This window comes from Calidris pugnax, unplaced genomic scaffold, assembly GCF_001431845.1.
Source record: "Calidris pugnax isolate Ruff unplaced genomic scaffold, ASM143184v1 scaffold27, whole genome shotgun sequence".
Classification (NCBI taxonomy): domain Eukaryota; kingdom Metazoa; phylum Chordata; class Aves; order Charadriiformes; family Scolopacidae; genus Calidris; species Calidris pugnax.
In genome coordinates this window covers 7,400,306-7,420,922 of record NW_015090893.1, presented here as the reverse complement: position 1 = coordinate 7,420,922, position 20,617 = coordinate 7,400,306, and the positions used below count along the sequence as shown (strand labels likewise).

The 20,617-nt window shown below is 51.1% G+C and overlaps 1 protein-coding gene across 2 annotated transcripts in view; it reads right to left on the bottom strand.

The window, feature by feature from the left end:
* Positions 1-20,617, bottom strand: part of SH3PXD2B (SH3 and PX domains 2B) — a 78,312-nt gene that overhangs the window by 55,474 nt on the left and 2,221 nt on the right. For both annotated transcript variants that reach the window (XM_014948234.1, XM_014948235.1), the window contains exon 2: positions 9,902-9,982. In XM_014948234.1, coding sequence (XP_014803720.1) covers positions 9,902-9,982 — 81 coding nt within the window. The remainder of the gene's footprint in view (positions 1-9,901; positions 9,983-20,617) is intronic.

The following is a 20,617-nucleotide window of genomic DNA, read 5'->3' as shown; positions in this document are numbered from 1 at the left end:
CCCCAGGGCTGGTGAGGGACAATGCCCGTTGCTAGCAGCAGCTCTACAGGTAGGGGGGAAGACCTACAATTTAAATGTTAAAAGAAGTTACGTAGACTCCATTTTTCAGAAAAAAAAAAAAAAAAAAAAAAAGAGAAGACCAGCAGCAGGACTCTGTAAGGCTGAACACCTTGGCCAGCCCCCACCGACAGCTCCACGGTGCCCGGGGCGAGCTGCCCACCTACCTGAGTGTGAAGTTGCACAATATGATTGAACCAACTGATCCTTCACCTGCAGCACCAGACAGGGAGAGGTCTCACCTCCACCTTCTTCCTCCTCCTCATTCCTGGCCCTCCCAGAACCACTCCAAGCCCATAGGGAGGGGGGACCAGCCCTACAGGGGTCCAAAAACCACTCTCCAAGGCTGCTGTGAGAAAATATCTTCTTCTTCTCCAAACGTAGCACACCATGGTTGACGGCAAATGACCAGCAAGCTGAGCTTGCTGATGGGTGCAAGGAATTCTCCATAAGATGCACAACAGCACTTTGCATATTAAAATATACCTGGTTTGGCTAATTTAATACAGTATCAGCACTGAAAAACAACATTCGAATGGAAGCTAGCTCTAAATATTCTATCAAAGGCAGTATTAAAACAATAAATTCACCAACCTTAATTAAACCTCCCAAACCTAATCTCCAAGATCTGATTTCCATGCCGCCAGGTAAAGACAGCCATAAACATCATTTGCTAATTCAGTACTCAGTGACTCACTCCCAGTGCAATGGCCTCAAGGCATGGTACCAGTAAGGCAGAAAGGCTCAGGAGATGGAATTAAGACAGGGAAAACACTGGCTCTCCACATGCCACCAGATCACAAGGGAGACCATTTTTCACATAGGTTATCGCTTACATTGCAATCCCAGGTAACACCAGAATATAAAAGTTACCAAAAAATGGGGGATATAGCAGCAGCCCACAGCCTGGGGATGTGTGAGAGCTATGAGGTGATGGGAAGACGAGCAGAAGGGGTGCCATGCATCCAGCAACACTGCAACATGGAGATGGAGAAGCAAAGCCTCAGCTGCCGGCAGAAAAACCAAGGAGGCACCACAGAATCATAGAATGGTTAGAGTTGGAAGGGACCTTAGAGTTCATCAAGTACCATGGCACCACGGAGGGGACAGGCTGGCTGCCGGAGCCCTACAGCATCCACCCACGTTTTCCCCTCTCCATTTTCTGGTAAACGAGGTCCCCCCTCCTCCCTGCTGCCGTCCGGCTGGAAGGCATGAATCACAGAGGAAGGGCAGATCCTACACACCCATCCTTCTCTCCCCACAAGGTCTCCCTTAGTCCAGCCTCGCTGCAGCTGGCACAGACATGCCCTCCTTGTCCCTCCCGCAGGACGCCTGCCACATCCCCAGGAAAAGTCTGTGCTGGATCCCAGGGGTGGGAACAAGCCAGACAAGCCTCAGGGCAGAAAGCATATAGGAAAAAAAAACAACAAAACCATGCAAGGAAAGTAAGAGGAAAGGAGCATCACTTCTTGAACAGAGCAGAGCACTAGGAAGGGAGAGCAAGCAGTTAAATCTTGACTTGTCCCCAGGCCCACCAGGACCCAGGGAGATCATTGCAGAGGTCCACACCTCGCTTGGCAAGGGGACTTCAAGACATCCTTCACCGAAAGCGCTTTCCACAGCCAGCACGGGAGCGGTGATTTACTTCACTGTGGTAGACCTGCGACAGCCTGATGTAATTGAATGAAAGGCACAGAAAAGAAGCGAGAAATCAAGACCGCAGAAAAACATGTCATCCCTTCAGCTCTATCACTTCCCTCCGCAAGGGCAGGACAAGCCTAGAAACCACCGTCTCCCTCTGTCTCTCCCAGATCTTACTTCCACCTCCCACTCACCATAAAACTGCCCACTTCTTAGATCCCCACCATATGCACGTGGTACACCCTATGGTCAGAGCTATATCGTATGGATTTCATGATGCATATGGACACATTACTAAAAATGCAGCACTGTGAGATACAGACTCCTCTGCACTGATTTACTGCTCTCCACCCTCAGCTCCTCCTCAAGCACCATCAGTCAGCTTGAATGGCTCGTTTCAGATCCAGAGCTGCTGCCACATAATATAAATTGCAGGTCCTTCTACCAGAAGACTGAGCTGCATTAGATTGATTAAAAGCACGGCGGAGACCCTGGGGCTCACGTCATCCCAGATCCACGCAAATCTCATCAAAACCCCCGGCCACAACTGGCTCCAGGCAGGGACCTGCAGCAGGGCCCTCTCCCCAGAGACTCACCTGTGGGCAATGGGCTGGAGAGGGGCTGCCAACGAGCTCCTACCCTCATGGGGATCCTGCTCAGCCCTCCCAGCAATGGGGCAGCTGAATTTCCAGGGCTTTTTCATTAAGTAGCTGGGGAGTGGAAGGGCATTAGCTCACCCCTGAGCCAGGGAGAGGGGCGTAACCCCTTGCCTCAAGTTACAGGACAACTTTTAAACACCATGTTATCAAAAGCCTCACCAAAGTAAGACCACACTGAATTGCCAGCAAGAGAATGTAGCTCTGCCCCTGAGGAGCTGAAATTTTTTTAACCACCCCATCTTTCTGCCTCCTCTCTCCATGGGTTCTGCTCAGCACAGGCTCCCCTCCGGATTGCACCCATTGAGGATGCTTTCTGTGGGACATACTTCCCCCAGGGCTGGGAAGCAAAGGGTGCAAACACCATCTCCTCCAGCTGCTCTGGAGGTTTCCAGAGAGAAGGAGGTGCCAGCGAAGATGAATGAATGGAAGGTGGGCTCAGGAGATGGGGCCACCTTTGCCACGGAGCCACCATGGCAGTGCCAGGGGATGAGTCTGGGAACAAGAAAGGACCATCTGATGGGAGCAGGCGGAGATGAGAGCCGGGAGGTGAGAGCGAGTCAAGAAGCAAAATCACACCAGAGGCAAGGGCGAGGATTGGAGAAACTTGACGAAGGTGCAGGCACAGCCCGGAGCAAAAGGAAAGGGCAAACACTGGCCATCAGCTTGGAATAAACCAAAAATCCCCAAATGCTGCTCCCAGCAGCTGCTCCAGAGAGGCTTTAGCTACAAGAAGTGGAAATCATTTCCTCTGCAGACACACGCTGCCCGGTGCGGCCGCTCGCCCCAGGTGTAACGCTGGCCCTGGGAACTTTCATCCCACACCAGCTCTCGGGGAGGACGGACGGGCTGCCGTGTCCCAGGGGCAGGCAGGGCTTTCAGCAGCTCGCAGCCCCTGCCAGGCACACCCCGCCGCAGCTCGTCAGGGTGCCAGCCAGAGCCAATTATAACTCCACTGACCTGCCTTGGCGCTAGCACGCACGGGAATGCGCTGGCTCCCGGCTGCCAGATGCTGGAAAGCTATAAATGGGAGACATTTGGAGAGAGAAAAAAAAAAATTAGGGAGCCAACTTTTAACTAGGCTGAAGTGCATTGGACTGTATGTGTTCTTTGTGGAGGGAGAGAGGAGGAGAATGGTGAAGATCTTTGATGCGCTGCTGGAAAAATACCAGCTGTTTCTTCCAGAGAGACAGAGGTAGTCCTTATTTAATGGAAAGCATTTCTTCTCTGGAATTAGATTATGGCAATTCACCTTTTCTCTACTTGTGCGTACCACGTGTAAGCTCACGGCTCTCAGTGCAGTCTGGGCACTGAGGAAAAAAAGAGTTGCTGGTGCTTTGCAGCCAGAGCCTCACGGTAGGAAGCTGTGGGTTTTGTCTTGTCCTTGGTCACGCAAGGGCCTGTCTGTCATGATCCAGCTGTCTAAGAGCGAGATCTTGGGGATTTATTTTTGTGGCGGGGTGAAACCACGAAGTACATTGCACACGCAACTGGGCAGAATTTTGCTGAACTCTGTAAACCCTGGAGAAAAAAGAAATGCCCAAAGTGTTGAAATAAGATCCCTGTTACGAAAGAGCTCTGTTTACAATCCCTGGACACAAAAAGACATCAATCTCCTGCTGCCGCAGCGAGGCCAAGCTGCCTTGAGGCTTTTTCATCAAAGAGGCCGCCAGGCAGAAGAGGGGTGAAATCCAAGAGGTGCCTCGCCTTGAGTCCCCCACCTGAAGGAGCCTTGTGCTGCTTGGGACACGTTACTCTGCACGCCTGCCCTTTGCTTTCCACATCTGGAGATTTAAGATAACACTTACTTCACCTTTGTGAACCTGTGCGTCCTGCCAGGAGCCCAGCTCAAAGAGCAGAGGAGGAGGAGGAGGAGAAGGAGGAGGAATGCAGGGGGAGGAAGGCAAGCACAGGACTCAGTACTGGAAGAAACACACAAGGCTCATTTTAATTTTTCAAGAGTCCAATGGCCTGAAGAAAGCTGACGAGAACAATTCTCCTCCGTGTGCCAGCTACTGTCTTCTGAGCCTGTTTTAATGTAGTGTTCCATTAAAAAACAGTCTGAATTACTAAGATATGGACTTTCCCCCCTCCCTGTCTCTGCCTCATGGCTGCACATGCACAGCAGGTGAAGAATCTCCTCCAGAAGAGCTAATCTGTCTTCTACGTCGAGACGACATGCACAGACCATTGCCTTTTGCCAATTTTCTCATAAAAGTAGGCACCACTTCAACAGCCCTTTTTTTTTTTTTTGGTGAGTGTTACACACAAAGCCCTTGGCCTGAGGGTTGCAGGACTCTCTCCAAGATGACATCGCTCCAGGTGGGTCAAAGCTGAAAGTTTCCAGCTAAGAACCTGAAGGATTTGTTAAACATATGGACCAAGGGAAGGGCTGGGAAACACACTCCATGCCTGTGCAGAAAGGAGCGGGTGAGAGAGCCAGAACCATTTCTAAGGTTGCTCAAAATTCTCAATTTTTCTGTCTCTGAAACGTGCAGCAAGTATGCTTATTCCAGCCTACGGCACATCTCCATCCCTTGGCTCAAAACTGAGCCTCCATGCAGAGGAGCAGCCACACAGCATCACCCTCTCCTCCTACAGCTTTCAGCTGGGACAAAGACCGAAGGAAAGGTTTCTGACTGCAAGGGGAAAAGCCCTGGGGTAACCTTCCCCAGGGAGGGCAACCCTGAATGGCAATTTGACTTTTAAGGGCTTGCAGCTGGCTGCCAGAGGAGAAGCTACGGCTTTGGTGGTGAGAAGGCAGGACATGGCATAAATGACAAAGCCTTCTCCAAGGGGGACGTTTGAGAACTGGCTCCATCACGGCTCACAAGCAGCTTGTGAGCTTTGCTGTCCAGGATGCAAAATAAGACAGGACCGAAAAGAGCAAGGCAAAGATGACTGGTGGAGGAGAGGGTGGCTACAGCAGAAAGGCAGAGAATGCTGAGGACACGGAGTAGGGCTCCTGCCCGGGGAAAGCACAGGGGTTGGGTAAAGTGGGAAAGGTACAAGAGGGTCAGGTTTGGGTGTAAGGACATTTTAGGAGTGTGGTAAGACAACTGTGGCTCTTGGTCACATGAAGACTTGAAATGACTACCATCATGGCTGATGAGCTCATAATTACAGAGTGGGGAAAAAATGTTTCTTTTTTGGGGTTTCCATAAAAAACACAAAATACAAGCCAGTATCTGTTCTCTAACCAAGTGTCGCTCCTTACAGCCAATGGTTTCAAGAGGATCCTTCCAAAAGACATGCTAACCTCCTCCCGGGTGATGCATCCGATGTGATCCAAGGGAGCCCTGCAGTCACTGCACGGCTCTTCCCCCGCCGGCAGGGCTGGAAGCATCTCTCAAGCACGCAAGACCCCGATCCTCTATCTGTGACCACCAGAGACAGCCGCTCACATATCTGATTACCAGCTTCCATGCCAGCTAACATTTCCAGTGTACCTGCCAGCCCCAATTAGTGTCCAGAATACAACTGGCATCCTTGCAAGCATCAATCTTATTGCCTTTATTTCTTAGGAACAGCATCCATCTGCTCCCAATAGCTCACATCTGGCACGCCGACTGTTACGAAAGAGCCTCAATCCTATTCGAAGGAAATTATTCCTCCAGCCAAGAGACTCCCACAGAACTGAGCTTAGTATTTGTAATTACAAATTTACTACAAGTCATACACTGACTCGAGGTTTCAAACTTCAGAATTACAATTTCATCTAGAGTTTGGGTTTTTTAATCCCTAAAATGTTGTTCTTATGTACATCACTGTGGGATGGGAAACATTTATGGAGAAAGCAAGGAGGAGAGGGGGCAGGAACCTGGGCACAGAGGATCTACACAGCAAAAACACTCCTGAGTGCTGCCCGGCTCCCTAAAGGTTTCCTCCTGCAATGAGCAGTACATAGCAGGTGGAGGTATCCCTCAGTTTAAGCATTCCCTTCCCACTTCCACCACCTCCATGGTACTCTGAGCTTTCCTGTGATGACCCCAGAGCAGGAAAGGGTATGACCTGTGCGTTTCTCAAGGGATGAGGGCCACCACTTCATCAGCTCGAAAAGCTGGACTGGGACCAGGAGGAAGCAGCCTGTGCCTTGTGCTGGGACACAGATGCTGAATTGCGGAACGAGTGTGGATCATCAGCTGTTAGAGAGGAGGTGACAATCTTCTGCATGACCATGGGATGGCCCATAATGTGGTCAAAGGAATGAAAATGGGTAATTGGGCAGAAAAAGGAGGTCCTGTCACCCTTGGAAGAGAAAAGTAGGGCAGTGCTTGGGAAGGCTGCTACAGCGATGAGCTGTAAACCAGGACTTTTGCTGAAGAGGGCAGTCTCAGGTATCAGTGACAGCCAAAAGGAAGACCTCTGGAAGTTCACAGTATTCAGACAAAACCTTGAAGGCTCCCAGCTGACAAGAGCACAGCCTGTGGCATTACTGTGACCAGCAAGGTGGCTTTTGGCATTCCCCATTCCAGTACAGGAATGAGGCTGGTCTCATGTCTCTGCATCCAGATGGAGACAGAGACCAGCACTGGGCAAGCTCCAGGCTTCACCACTGTCTTGGCTGAGCTGGTGGTTTGTGTCTTGAGCGTCACTTCTGCCTGGCTGGGGAGGGAAGGACACTTTGCCCTCCGGTTGCAGTGGGAGCAGACTGGCTGGTGAGACTGTCAGTAGTAAGCGTGCATGTGTTTTACTTGGCCTTACTCCTAAAATAATTGTTTGGCCACAACAGAAGGTGACAAGTGATTCAGCTGTGACCCCACAGTGAATATCAGGAGAAAATCCCCAACAACCATGCCTGGGCTGCTCTGAACCGCAGCATCACATCAGCCCCCACCCTGGTCCTCACCAGCCCTCACTCCTGCTCCAAGAAGTTCTCCTCTCTCCCACTTGGATCAAATGACTTCCTTGTGCTCCTGCCTGGGCTTAGCAGGAGGGTCACCAACCGCAAAAGAGGGTGCTCCAACCTTCACCCGAATGTGGCCAGAGCTGCTATCAAAAAAACAAAACCCTGCTCAGCTTCTGGCAGGAGCATGGTAAGTGCAGCCAGAATCACTGGGAACATAGATATTAAATTATCAAATATCTCTACCCAAACATGCATGTACTGCGATTGCTCAAGGCCCTAAGTATGAATAAATTTGGATGGGTTTTCACTGGATAACATGAAAGACAGATTCTTGACACAGGGATCACCTGCGACTCAAGTTTCCAATTCTTCCTCCAGTGAGTAGAAAAGATCATCAGAACTGGACCCGGGAAAAATACTTTCCCCTCTTAATATGTTTTCAGAAGCAGCCGAACCATTTTAGCCAATCAGTTATTTTGTTGGGGGGTTGGGGCTTTTTTTTTTTAATAATTGGAGGCATGAATAATTTCCAGCATGGAAAATTTCTGCCTAAAGAGCTAAAATTGGCCTCGAATCATCCGACAGTCATATAATAAAGGCCTCCAGCAACGGCAACAGTAAGTGCTACCAAGCCTACCTAGAGCATTTTTTTCCACTGCGCTAAGCGGATCTGTTTCACTCCTCGCCTTTCAATCCAATTTCCACTGTACTGCACCGCAAGTTTAAAATAAGGACACCAGGAAGCATGTGCGATAAGGGGGAAGGAAGGGAAAAACCACAATTTCATTCATTCTTTCAACAGAGCCAAAAAGGAGTGGTTATTTTTTTTTTTTTAAAAAAAAAAAAAAGCTGCAGGGAACAGGGAAGGGGGGAGATGTTTGCTTTAAGCTTTCCCATCTGCACCATGACATCAATATAAAGCACCTCTGCCTCTAAAGATGCTCCAGGGTGTTTTGCAGAGCCAGTTTGACTCTCTGGCTCCAGACAGCCTCCAGTGATGACGCTCTCCATCTAGGAGTGTGCACAGTTCCAGCCAAGATAGAAGGGGAGGAAGAGAGGAAGAATGGCCGCTATTTCCCTACTTGTCCTTTCCCATGAGAAGCAAGACAGCCCAGGCAAACAGCAGAGCTGAAGACACTGGTTTACCACATATAAACCCCAAAAGACTGTGCCCCCCTTGCAGCAAATGATGGCGTGAGCTTGGCCACCACCTTGGAGCACCAACGAAGACAAGATGCTGAGGAGAAGGAAGCGCTCAGCTCCATTTCCTTCCATCCCTGGCTGCTACCCAACAGCTGTTCCCTGTTTATTTACTTTAACATTTCCTTGGTTACACAAGCGCCCGCACACAGCTTAACCCCTGCCTGCACCAGCAGCCGCCCGTGCCACCCTACCTCACCTCACCCTGCCTGGCAGGATGCTGCAGGACAGCAGCACGGGGCAGGGGAAGGACACACAGGGCCTCACCAAAGCCAGGCTCTCACTGGCTGGCCAGGGCTTACTCAGTGTGGTCACCCTCCTGGCCACATCCACAGCTCTGCAGAAGGTGTTTTGTTGGGCAAGGGACAGGGCAGCATCGATGTGGGCAGCCATCGAACAATCCCAGGCTGACCTGAAGCCCGCTGAACCTGGGAAAGCCACCTGGGTTCCCACTGGGCAGCCCCAAATGCACTGTAATTTTAGCAGTGTCCTTGTGTCTGGACGCAGGGGTTTCAGGAAAGGCATCCTCATTCCCAGGCAACCCCAGCACCCTTTCAAATAAAGCATATGGTGATGCTCACCTTCACGTGAGCGGTTGCTGGAGGAAGAAGCTGCCCAGCTCCTCTCCCAGTCCCATGCACGGGCCAGGACGGACGTGCCAGTGACTTGTCTGGCAGCTGCTTGCTGGTCCATAGATCACTTCATGCATTTTCCTTTCTCATCTGCACAGAGCCCGTTCCAGCAGCTCAGTTTGTGTTTTGGCTCATAAAGCTCAGCCAGACCCCTTGGCTCATCTCCACCAAGGAGGGGGTGGAAAACACCCTTTGCCTGCTTGCCCAGAACACCAGCTTCGATTTTCTGTAACCCAGCCTGTCCCAATTCCCTTTCCAGCCTCCTCCCTCCCTCCCGGCTCCATTTTTTTTCCCTTCTCCCCCCCTGCACCAGGAGGTGATTGCTGAAGCAGCTGCTGAGAGCTGCCCTCCAGGCTGGCACCGCTCTGCACCGGCCATTTCCCCAGCGCCTGCTCCCCAAAACGCCAGCCAGCGGGACAGGGACCCAGGGAATTGGTGCTTTGCAGCAGCAGTCCTGTTTTGCTGTGATAGCAGCTGGGAAAGGCACGGTATTAGCTCTGAAGGAATGGAATTTGGGTCTAACTTTAACAAAATTCCCCCCCAAAGCAAACAAAAAGCCCCAACAAGAACCTCACCGTTTGGACAGCTTTCTGTTGGAGGAATTCAAACACACCTACGCAGCCCTGCGTCCATTTAATCCAGGGAGTCACAGCAAAGCTCTAACCCCAAGAGTCCACCTTTTGAAGTTGCCCTGTTCTTGCTTTTTTCCAGGATGTCCAAAAGTGTATTTAAATTTCCTCAGATCGAAACATTTTCTGGTAGATTACAAAAGGCTTGTTTAGCACAAGGCAGAAACCACGCTTCTCAACTGACCACAGCTTTCCACCCTCCGATGTCAAAACCCCAAGAACTGGCAAAATGCTTACCTGGAGGTCAAAGAACTTGCTGTACCGTCGGTATATGACTTCTGTGGACCCATTGGACCAGGCGACTTTGATAATGTACACCTGCAGGGAACAGAGGAAGAAATCAGAGAGGAGCAACCCAATAACCTGCATCACAACCCAAATGCTACCAAAGCTGCAAACACAGCCCCCATGGCTGGGTATCAACCAGGGAAGTTCATGGGAGCACTTAAAGTCATTTTAGCAACACTAGAAAACATGTAAAATTAAATTATTAAGCTCCACTGCTGCAACTTAAGTGTCTACTAAATGCTTATTGACAGCTGTGAACTAAGACAGCTCCCTATCCCTAAATAGGGGCATATGTTGAATGTGAAAGGGCACTTCTACGTAAAAACGGAGTTAAAGTCTCTCCACACAAGACACATTATGAGTTAATAACTCTGCCTTGGCCATCCCACCCAAGGCTGCAGCATCAGGTTTGATGTAAAGATCCCAAAACTGCAGACTGGAGTGACCACACCAACCACCAGCCTGAGTCCTGGGGCTGGGTTTTCCAAGAACTCAAACCCACAAGGTTCAAAACTCCGTCTGTTCTTCCATAAGCAGCTCTGAGGTCCTGTTTACTTAAACTTGCTGGGGTGCAAATTACCCTCCTGTTCCTTAAAATGCTACACAATCAATCCTAGTAATTGCAGGTTATTCACAAACCATATGACCAGGCTTTTACTGGTGATGAAGCAAAAAAATAAAGCCCAACCCAGGTTTTCTACTCTCCTATGAAAGACAACAAGCAAATAACATAGTCGGGCAATTACATATCTAATGTTCTTGCTTATTGCTGACAGAAACCAAAGATGACCCTTGATGAGATACCAGCGTAACATTCAAATGATGCAATCCCCAGCCTTCACCAACTGATAACAAATTAACTAAGCAGAATAACAACATGTTCAATTTTTCTTCTAATTCCCATGTCCTGCTTATTTCCACCACAAATCCAAGTATCGATTCACTGAAGCAGGAGCAAAACATTCAGAAGCTCAGATGAACAGACCTGCTAGATTTCCAGTTAACACAATGAAGCATAAAGGCTCTCAGGATGCTGACTTTTGGTATTTAAAACAGAATCTCTTAAGAGTTTCAGAAGGCTTCCCACAGAGACGCACATTTTTCCAGATACTGGAATGGGACCAACATCCCAGCCCAATACTGAAACTCAAACACCAGGAGACTCAAATGGATAGCACAGCCATAAATTATTTGAGCTTATCAAACCTACTCGAATGCTGCACTAAAAATCTAATAAAAAGGTCACTTTGCTGCTCAGAGGGCTGATGCAGCATGACCTGCCAAGGTGAGGACACTCCTGAGGAACCACAAACTCTTCCCAGTGGAATCACTTCCAAATTACGATGGAAAAAGAGGCAGCAAGATGAAGCAAGTTCTTACTGCTAAAATAAAGAACTTCAGTCCCTTCAACCCAGCACTTCAACGACCACTTTTCCTAAACCAGCTGATCAGCCCAAACACAGCTGCGACTGCTTTGCTGACTTGCAGGGAGCTGCCTGGGTGTCACAGGCACCACCGCCATCTCCCAGACAAAATCCAAATTGCTCGGCATCGCCTCACTGGGCTTATTCAGCCTAACCACAATCCTCTCCTTTCATTCACAAATCCTTTTTTTGAGCTGAAGGACCTACGCTTTCTGCATATTAACTCAAGGAAGGCAGAGGGCCCCTGCAAGACAGCATCTGTAGCAGCTGTGGAGACCTGGATGGACCATGATTTGCTACAAGAGAGGTACAGACACTGTGCTCACCACCAAACATGGCTTCAAGAGTGGCACTGGGACAGGCACAATACCTGTCAGAGCACATGCTCCTAGACCTCAACAGGTCACGGACAACTTGGCTGACCATAGTTTTCAATGAAAACAGGTTAAGTCACATGATGTGGCCTTTGTGACCACCATCAGCAAGCTAAGCGTTAACTGGACGCTAAGCAAGCGTCCAAGTTGCCTTTACCCTCACCCCAGGACTTGCCGGCAGGCCAGCATGAGCTCATTTTGGTTGGAAGCTCAGCTGATATCCCAGCTTTCTTACCAGTCTACAGCACTTTACAGGGTTATATCACTGCTGGCTGCCTGCCTGGAGAAAGCCTTCCACTGGGGCAGGAGGAAGAGCCAACTTTTCTTCACTGTTTATTCCTATCCTGCCTTTATTTGGAGTCAACAGCTTATTAGACTGGGATTTTAATCAGGATGTGGATTTGCTCAAGCCAAAATGAATTCAAAGTTCTTAAGGGTAATAAAGCCATGAGATTTGAGGGCACACCACACTTTATTATACCCTTTGCAACTGAGGGAAAGAGCATTTCTCCCAACCGATGAGCTCGCTCCTACTTTGCTGAAATGCAGATCTCACGGGAGTCTGGATAATGGTTTCTTGCATATCCCATTTGATCAGCAGAAAGGTCTCCAGGGCTATTTCCTCACCTACTTGTGGAAAGCAGAAAAGATGAGGAAGCCCACAGCTCCTCAGTATGTATAAAAACACTGTCTCAGTAAAACTGGCTTCCTTTCTCCCTGTCAATATCCCTTGTCCTTCACTGACAGCCCCATCCCACTTCCTGTTGGCCAAAACCATCCCAGATCTTGGTCTCTGCCAATATCTAATCCCTGCTGTCCTAGAGACAAAGTAGACACCAGAAAGCATAACTCAGGTGCTCTTTTGAAAGGGAAGAATGGTGCAGTTGGCCACCCAGCAATGGTTTCCACAGGGACTGGAGATGATGAGGCACCAAGCTACCACAAGCACCCAAACATCAATTTCTCAGGTGATTGTTGGAAGACAATTTCAATCATTAAGGCAGTTCTGAAAATATTACACTTGGTCTGAAGTTTCCCCTCCTGGCCTGGCCCTGCACCATGACCTGTCAGGAGCACCCACTGTGAAGCATCAGCCTGAACAAAACCAATTTTGTTTTGTGAGTGAAGGGGTGGAAGGAGCCACCCCTTCACTTGCTCCCACAACCTGTGGTCCTGCAGAGGCTGCTCCGAGGACAGGCTTTTTCCCAGCCCAGCTGTGTGGGTGAGGGCATGTGGAAATAGTTATTTCATGGGTCTTCTCCAGCTCTGATTTCTACGGTCCTTCAAAGAAATAACACAGAGAAACCACCAGCAGGCCCTTTCCATGGAAGGGCCGAGGGGATCGCCTGGTGCTGCCTTGGGGACATGCACCCACGGGGAGCACCAATGGGAATGGGGGCAGGGGTACCACCCGCATCCCGCTCTGCCGTTTCCTCCAGGGGTGGGGAGAGCCGAGCAGATGGCAGGGAGGCGGCGGGCAGCCAGATCCAGGAGGGGGGCTCTGCAACCCCATCATGTGGGCCTAGGCCCGTGGCCAAAACCAACAGGCAGGGCTATCTAAATATTTACAGCCCTTCCCGGGCCAGCGGTGGGGTCTGCACCGTGAAGGGAACTAGCTGACTCGGTGAAACCTGGGAACCAGCGGCTCCCCTCCCTCCCTCCCTCTGGAAAGGATGCCTCACCCTGCCCCATTCCCAACCCCAGAACCTCCATCCCTTGCTCCGCTCCAGCCTACGCTGGCCCCAGCCTACGTAGGTGCACACGTGTCAGGTCAAACCCCACAGCGAGGTCTGACGCCTGAAGGCAACGGGCCAGGCAGAGCTTTGGAACAGGCAGAAATCACCGGGGCTCAACCCTCCCGAGCTTCGTTCCAGCCGCAGGTCAGGGGAGCGCAGCTGAAACTCATGCCTGTGCTTCTGAAATCCTTCAGACACGGCTCACGGCATTCTTCCTACCAGAGGGTGGGGTACAGAGGTTTCAGGATCACTCAAATACACTCAAAATGTTGCTTTGGGGATTAAGAAAGCCCCACACATGCACCCTCAGCCCCCCATCCCTGCCCTTGTGCTGGGAAACCTCAGGCCCAGGCTGCAGCAAGCGGAGTTACGGAGCAGAAGGAATTCTGGAGGGACAACCAGAGCTGCAGCCAAGACCAAAGCAAGGAAACCAGACCTGCCCTCCACTCCTGGGGGGCTCGTCATGGGGGGTGCAGAGGCCCTGGGACGGTCCTGGAGGTGCAGGTGGCTGTTGTTTAATGCCGGGGGAGACGGGCATTTCACATTAACGCCAAATGTTTCCTGTGCTCCCATCCTTTGGAGGGCTGAAGGGGATCAGATCCTTCATAGCAACTGGAAACCTGCAGACACACAAGGCTGAACTCCGACAGACACCATGGGGATTCGGCTCCCAAATTCCCTGGGCTCCTGCAGCTCCATACATTACATGGAATTGGCCATGTACCAACTAAAAAATTACCGCTGGAGAAGTTTGCCATCAGGACCTCCATCGCCCAGGATTCTCTGCAGTCACATTAGAAATTGAGTTCCCTAAATGGAAATAGAAAGATGGAAAAAAGGCCCCAGGGATCTTGCAGCCCACCAGGCTGGGCACTGCAAGCTCGGCGCCCTCAACATGTAACCCCGTGCCCACCGCCACTCTCCCCTGCCCAGCATCTCTGGAGAAGCACCTCCAAGGGAGAACAGGTCGGTGGAAAGTGGGGCTGAAAACCTTCGTAAGGGAACTGTCAAAAAATGACAGGTTGCTAAAAGAAATGCAAATGGCACCTGGCCAAGCGTAACAGAGCTGTCAAGGAGAGCTGCCCATCAGCTCGCACGGCAGCAAGGGCTCTGCAGCCCCCGGGGAACACACAGGGACCCCGCACAGGGTGGATGCTGGAGGGAGACCCAGGACATCCCTCCCGGACAGGACAGCACCCCAGGCAGGGCACGGGCTCCCATCAGAGAAGGGCATCACCAGAGGAGCAGGGGGCTGAAGGAGCCAGCTCAGACCCACATCCAGTGTGGTCAAAGCCACAGGGACCAGAGCGGGAGAACAGAGGGGATGAGAAGGCAGCACAAATTATCCATATCTGAAAGGGCAGCCACAGATTTTTTTTTTATTTATTTATTTTTTTTTTTCATCTTGAAGAAAGGAAGTAGCAAGCACAAGCCCTGGGAGCTGTCAGACCCCAGAAGTTTTTTCCCAGGGACTAATAAAGACCCTCAGTGCTGAAGATAGCAATGGCTCCCAGTGACTTCCACCACTCAAAGGGACTGGGGACTCCAGAGTCCTTCACAAGCCCTCAGCCTGGCACCTTCTGCCAGAGGCACGTTGTTCCATACAAAAACGCGGGTACAGAGAGGAGATGATTCAAGCAGCTGACTTGAGGCAATGGAATTAGGAAGATACCAAAAAAAAAAAAAACCCTACCAGAAACAGTTTCCCGTTCTTGAAACATGAGGCCGTGTGACCTCCTAGAAAAATCATTTTTGGACTCCTTGCATAAACACAATACTGACATGCACAAAACACAACCTGGGAAGCAGCCTGGACTGCTTAAATTTGAGGAGGAAAAAGACAGACTAAAGCTGAGGGAAAACCTAGAGCTACAGTTTCAGCCTCTCCCCTTCCACAGGAAGATTTCCAAGGAGACTTGCAAAGTGTCCCAGCTGTGGGGGCACACATAAAGCCCACAAGTAAGGTTCTGGGGAGGCACCCAGCCTGGCACCCAGCACATGGCTGAACGAGGCAACAAGTCTACCACAAGTTCAGCACCATCCTGCTACGCCAGCTGGAGCCCCAGAGCAGCACACCCATACCGACACAGCCCTGCAAGCCAACAACCCACCAGCAGCCCTCCCTGGCACAGCAGAGGGCACAGCCCTCCCTGGGTGGCTCTGCAGCAATCCCAGCCCCGGAGCATCCCTGCACCCAGAGCTCCCGCATGTGGACACCCTCCCGTTTCCATGCCAGTGGCACATGGACGGCAGCAGGGCAGAAAGCAACGCCACCATCACTTGGAAAGACACCTCCGTGGGTCTACAGGGACGCTCAGCGCTGCCCACCCACCACCGACGGGCATCGGCATAGGTCCCCAGCCACCCAGCAGAGTTCCTACGGCAAAGCCAGACATAACAGCCTCCAGCAGAGGCAGAGCTGTCTGCAGAGCTGTTTCCAATGGGTTTGAGCTTGTGTGGTCTCGGGGCCAGGGAGACTATGTACAATAAACCTCTCTGTGGAAAACTCCACATATTTAAAGCATCTTTCGCCAGTAGAAAGGCAAAAAAGCATCAGTGTCTCGATTCCACCCTCACTCCCCCACACCCCGAAACACAGGGAAGCAATGGGAGAGCCTCGCACCCCGACTTTTGCGGCTGCCGCCACGAGAAAGGAGCACCAAGAAATTCGAAGGGGCAGAGAAATCAATGCAGCTGAGGGATCAAGCCAAACCAGAGCGGGGTTTAATATAGAAAAGGGAGTGGGAAATTGTAAGAGGAAAAGAAAAAAAAGGAGGGAGGTGGCTGGAAACAAAGAAAGTTCTTGGCGGTGAGCTGCTGTGCTTGGCCCCTCTCCATCAGCCTTCGCCGCCGCAGGCGTGCGGGGCTGGGAAGGGGAGAGCTGGGCTCTTGTTCCGTGGGACACCAAAGCTCAGAGTTGGAGAGGGACAGCCAGCCCCCAGCTTGGTCCCTGGACCAAGGCCACCCCCTCTCTTCTGACAGGGAGAGCCAGAAGAAGGGTGATGCTGGTTCAGATGGCACCGGGAAAGGCACGGAGGAGCAATCCCAGCGGTAACTGCAGGGCATGGGGGACGCTGCTGCGGTCCCTCTGGTCTAGCAGAGGAGGGAGGCAGAAGCAACAAGTCAGAGCTGTGGGGAGAAGCTGAGTAACGAGGATGCAGGCAACATGAGGACAAGCATATCCTCACCACCACGGCAAATAACCCAAGCAAATCTGCCCACGCACCCAGGACTACAAAGCAGCCACCTCCCCTTGCTCTGATTCATCCCTTCGACAGCAAGTGACAGCTTTTCCTGCTGTTGCACAGCTCACCAGGACCCAGCACTGCCCAAGCACACAGTAAGAGCTGCTGGGGTGAAGTGCCTGCACACAGGATTACACCAACCACAGGGACCCCAAGGACAACCCACCGAGCCCCGCTCAGCCGCGGTGCAGACCCCTCAGACCTGCAACATAGGCACCCACATGCTTGCTCGCAGTCACACTGAAGGTCAAATATATGGATTCATTTGTTTCCTATTTCCCATTGCTATACAAAATGGCCGGAAGACAGAGATACCCTCCAAAGCAGAGCTGTGAGGGATCAAGGTCACCAGCCCTCTGAGCGGGCAGAGGCGATGGATGGCCCCGACACCAAAGTTCCCTGCTGGAACCACGTAGGAGCACCAGCTTTCCACACAGAGCTGCATCCTCAGTGGCCATGTGCCAGGTAGGATTTGGCCCTTGCACTCAACTGCAACATTCAAGGTTTTCAACCGCCTTAAGTAACACAAATAGGGAAGAAAAACAAAGGCGAGTTTGCTTTTGAGTGTTGGTTTTCATCCACAAAGCCAACAGTGCTCCCTTAAGCCCCAACTCTCTTGAGAGGCGAGGGGGAAGGAAGGATTGATCATCTCAGTAATGCTGTGCAGCAGAGCAGGGCCAGGCACAAGGACAGGTCTGGATTTCTACCAGCTATGGTCTCCCAGTGTCCTGCCTGTGGCCTCCCTTGAGCAGGAGAGCATCGGCCAGCTGACAGGAAATGGGATGAGATACAGCAGAACCACAGGATACGGCAGCAAAACACTGCTGAGGATGCTGAGAAAGCCCTCAAACCTCTGGGGGCCAGCGATGCTCAGAAACTCTGTGCCATGGCAGAGGCTCCAGCTTCCTGGGTTCAGCCTTACTTCATACATTCTGGTTTCGCTTTTGCTCTTTCATTCCTGGTTTAAGTAACAGCCCCTGGATGGATTTCACACTACTCATTTTAACGTCCTGTTCCCTCGATCTAGACACACGCGGCTCCTCCGGTTCCCCACAGGACATTCCCACCATACCAAGAGCACAGTCACACTCTCCAGAGAGTGTGGCATGGGGAGAGTCATCCTCCAACATCCTTCTTAGGCCAAGCAACCGGCATGATTCACAACGGCAGGAATAACGCAGCCGTACAAGGTGATGCTGTGCCACATCCCCACAGAGCTCAGCTCCAGCTGGGCAGGTCAGGACCAGGGGACCATGACACACAGGTCCATGGGACACACATTCCTTCAGAAGACATCTGCTCTATATGTCTAAGGCACTGAAGAAAACAGGATCTGCAGATTGGCAGCTCTCGTCCTTTTGCCGTTTGAGCATTCTCCTCTGAATGCTCCATAATCAATTCCAGAGAAGCAATGGGGTTGGCTTGGACAACGAATGAAACCACCAACGGCCTCACCACTACAAGGAATGGGAGCAAAGACACCTACCACCACGTCACAAATTCCACATGAAAAATTTTACACATTTACTTTTTGAATGCGTTTTTCATCAAACTTGTTTTAAAACATCTAGAGATGCTATCATGTAGGCACCAGATTCCAACACGCACCGCTAATTACATTTGCAAGGCAGCTGCCGCAAACGAGGTGGTTCAATATGCATGGTTATTCACCTCATTTAAAGTTTGCCATCTTGTTAACTGAGCTTGTAAAAAAAAATGTATGCTGCACAATTTGTTTAAATTTTCCTTTTTCAAAAATGATACATGTGTGTGCAGAAAGGACATCCTACAAGAGCGGAGTCCCGATTTTCCAATAAACTAACACAACCCAGGAGCACGCTGCTCTTCCTTTCCTGTCGGATGTATATGTGTATTTCTGCTTTGTCCTCTGGAGCAACCATTGAAAACTATATGAACTATGGAAATGTTCTTGGCGGACAGGATGGTAGAAATGAAGACGCAATTCAATGACATTGTTACTAACACACAGAACACAACACACACACTGCAGCTGTATTACAACGAAAGGTCCTGCAGCTTGCCTAAGGGCAAAAAACCAACCAAATTCTGGATTTAGTAGAGAAAAGGTTTATTTTAGGGAATTGTACTAGAGGATAACAAACACAAAACTATAAAAAGATCCTGTGTAAAGTCCTTTAAAGGAAAATTCAGTCCATTTCGGCTATGGCTTTGTTTTGGGTCTTTTCTGAATAAACATTCATTTATCAGAATTTGAGACTTGGCCAGACCATAAAAATGAGTGTCTGCTACTCTGTCGCCCAGAATGATTATTTTTAAACTCTGCTCTTGGACTTCTCAGATTTGCAGTGTGGCCCTGGAGCCCTCGTCGGCAGCGTCTCCGAGGGGCATGAGCTGTAATGACTTAACACAGTGTCGTATGGGAAATGTCACCCTCCAGCCACAGCCTGAGGGACAAGAGTCCCCTTGGATGGTGGGCTGCTGAGATCCCGAGCTCGGTTGCTGTCTCTCAACAGAATCAGAGCAGCGCATCCTGCAACACCTGCAAAAGGATCGCTTCTCCCTGCCCCTTCCAGGTATTGCCCATGAAAAAAAGCTTAAAAGACACAAGTGGCACAAGAGCAGTTGGAGCAGCCGGGATCAGCAGCCCAGGAGAGGTGTCACTGCAGTACAGCGTGATGGGGTTTCACAGCCAGCAGAGCAAATTCAAGGCTTCTACGACTCGGAGCAAGAAGCTCGGTCATCCTTCCCTTCTCGGCCCTTCCACGTGTGTGAGCGGAGTCGGTTTGACAAGAACGGGAGCAGACGTGTTGGCCTCGCACTGTGCCAACACCACGGCAGCAAGAGCCTCCCGGGAGCACGAGGCAGACTGCAAGGAGAAAAGCACGCAAGGGGGGAGCACCCCCTGCTAATTACAATTTAGCCTGACCCCTGCTAGCAGCGCTCACTGCAGTACCCACCAAAGGGTTTAACATCTCGCCAAGGACAAGAGCAATCAAGAGGCCATTCCTATCTCCCCTATCCCCCAAATGCCTCTAAACACACCTGGGCTTCCTTTGAATAACCCACCCAGCTCCTCCCACCCTCAGGTTGGGTACTGAGCTGTCAGCAGGGTAAGGAGGACGGACAGGAGATGGGACAAGTACAGTGTTGTCCCAGTGTATCCTTCTAGGGGAGCATGGATGGAGGGAGAAGCGGCGAGGCAGCAACACGCTGGGCTGATGCTCCCTTGCACCAGGATTTGAGATAGTGCTGTTCATGGGCACACACACATTCGAGGGCATGGGGGTCCCCAGCTAAACCCTGACACTCAGCTCAGCCCATGTTCGAGCTGGCATCCTCATACCTAAACCCTCTCCAGCAACTTGCTGGGTCCTCACCCAGCCCAAGACCCCAGTCTGGGGGAATACTGTGCCTCCTCGCTTTGAGTCAGAGCCGCAAAAGCGCCCAAGTTTTTGTCCTGGGCAACACAACTCTTTTTGTATCAATTACCAAGGTGATGGGTGAACTACGCTGGCCTGAATAGAGCTGGCCTTTCCTCCAGCCCCTCCCCACCACGGGCATCAATAAGGACTTTGAAACACTGGTTTGATCTCACTTTTCTGGGAAACAGGAATTCACAACTTTCTGCTGCGGCCTCACTACAGCCAACACAACTGCACCTTTGTCCGGCAAAGAATAGCCTCTCGCCCATGCGGAGAGGAGCCCGAGCGGCACGGGTCACCCGCCGGTCAGCACAGCACACAGCAGCGGGGGGAAAAGCCATCGTGCTCCTTCAGCCTCCCCGGGGACAACGAGCAGCTGCCCCAGGGGATGGAGAGCACATTTACCCAGGGGATGGAGAGCACATTTACGCTCAGCAAGGAGAAGCCGGAGAGCAAAAGGTTTAACCCGTACGCTTTGTGGG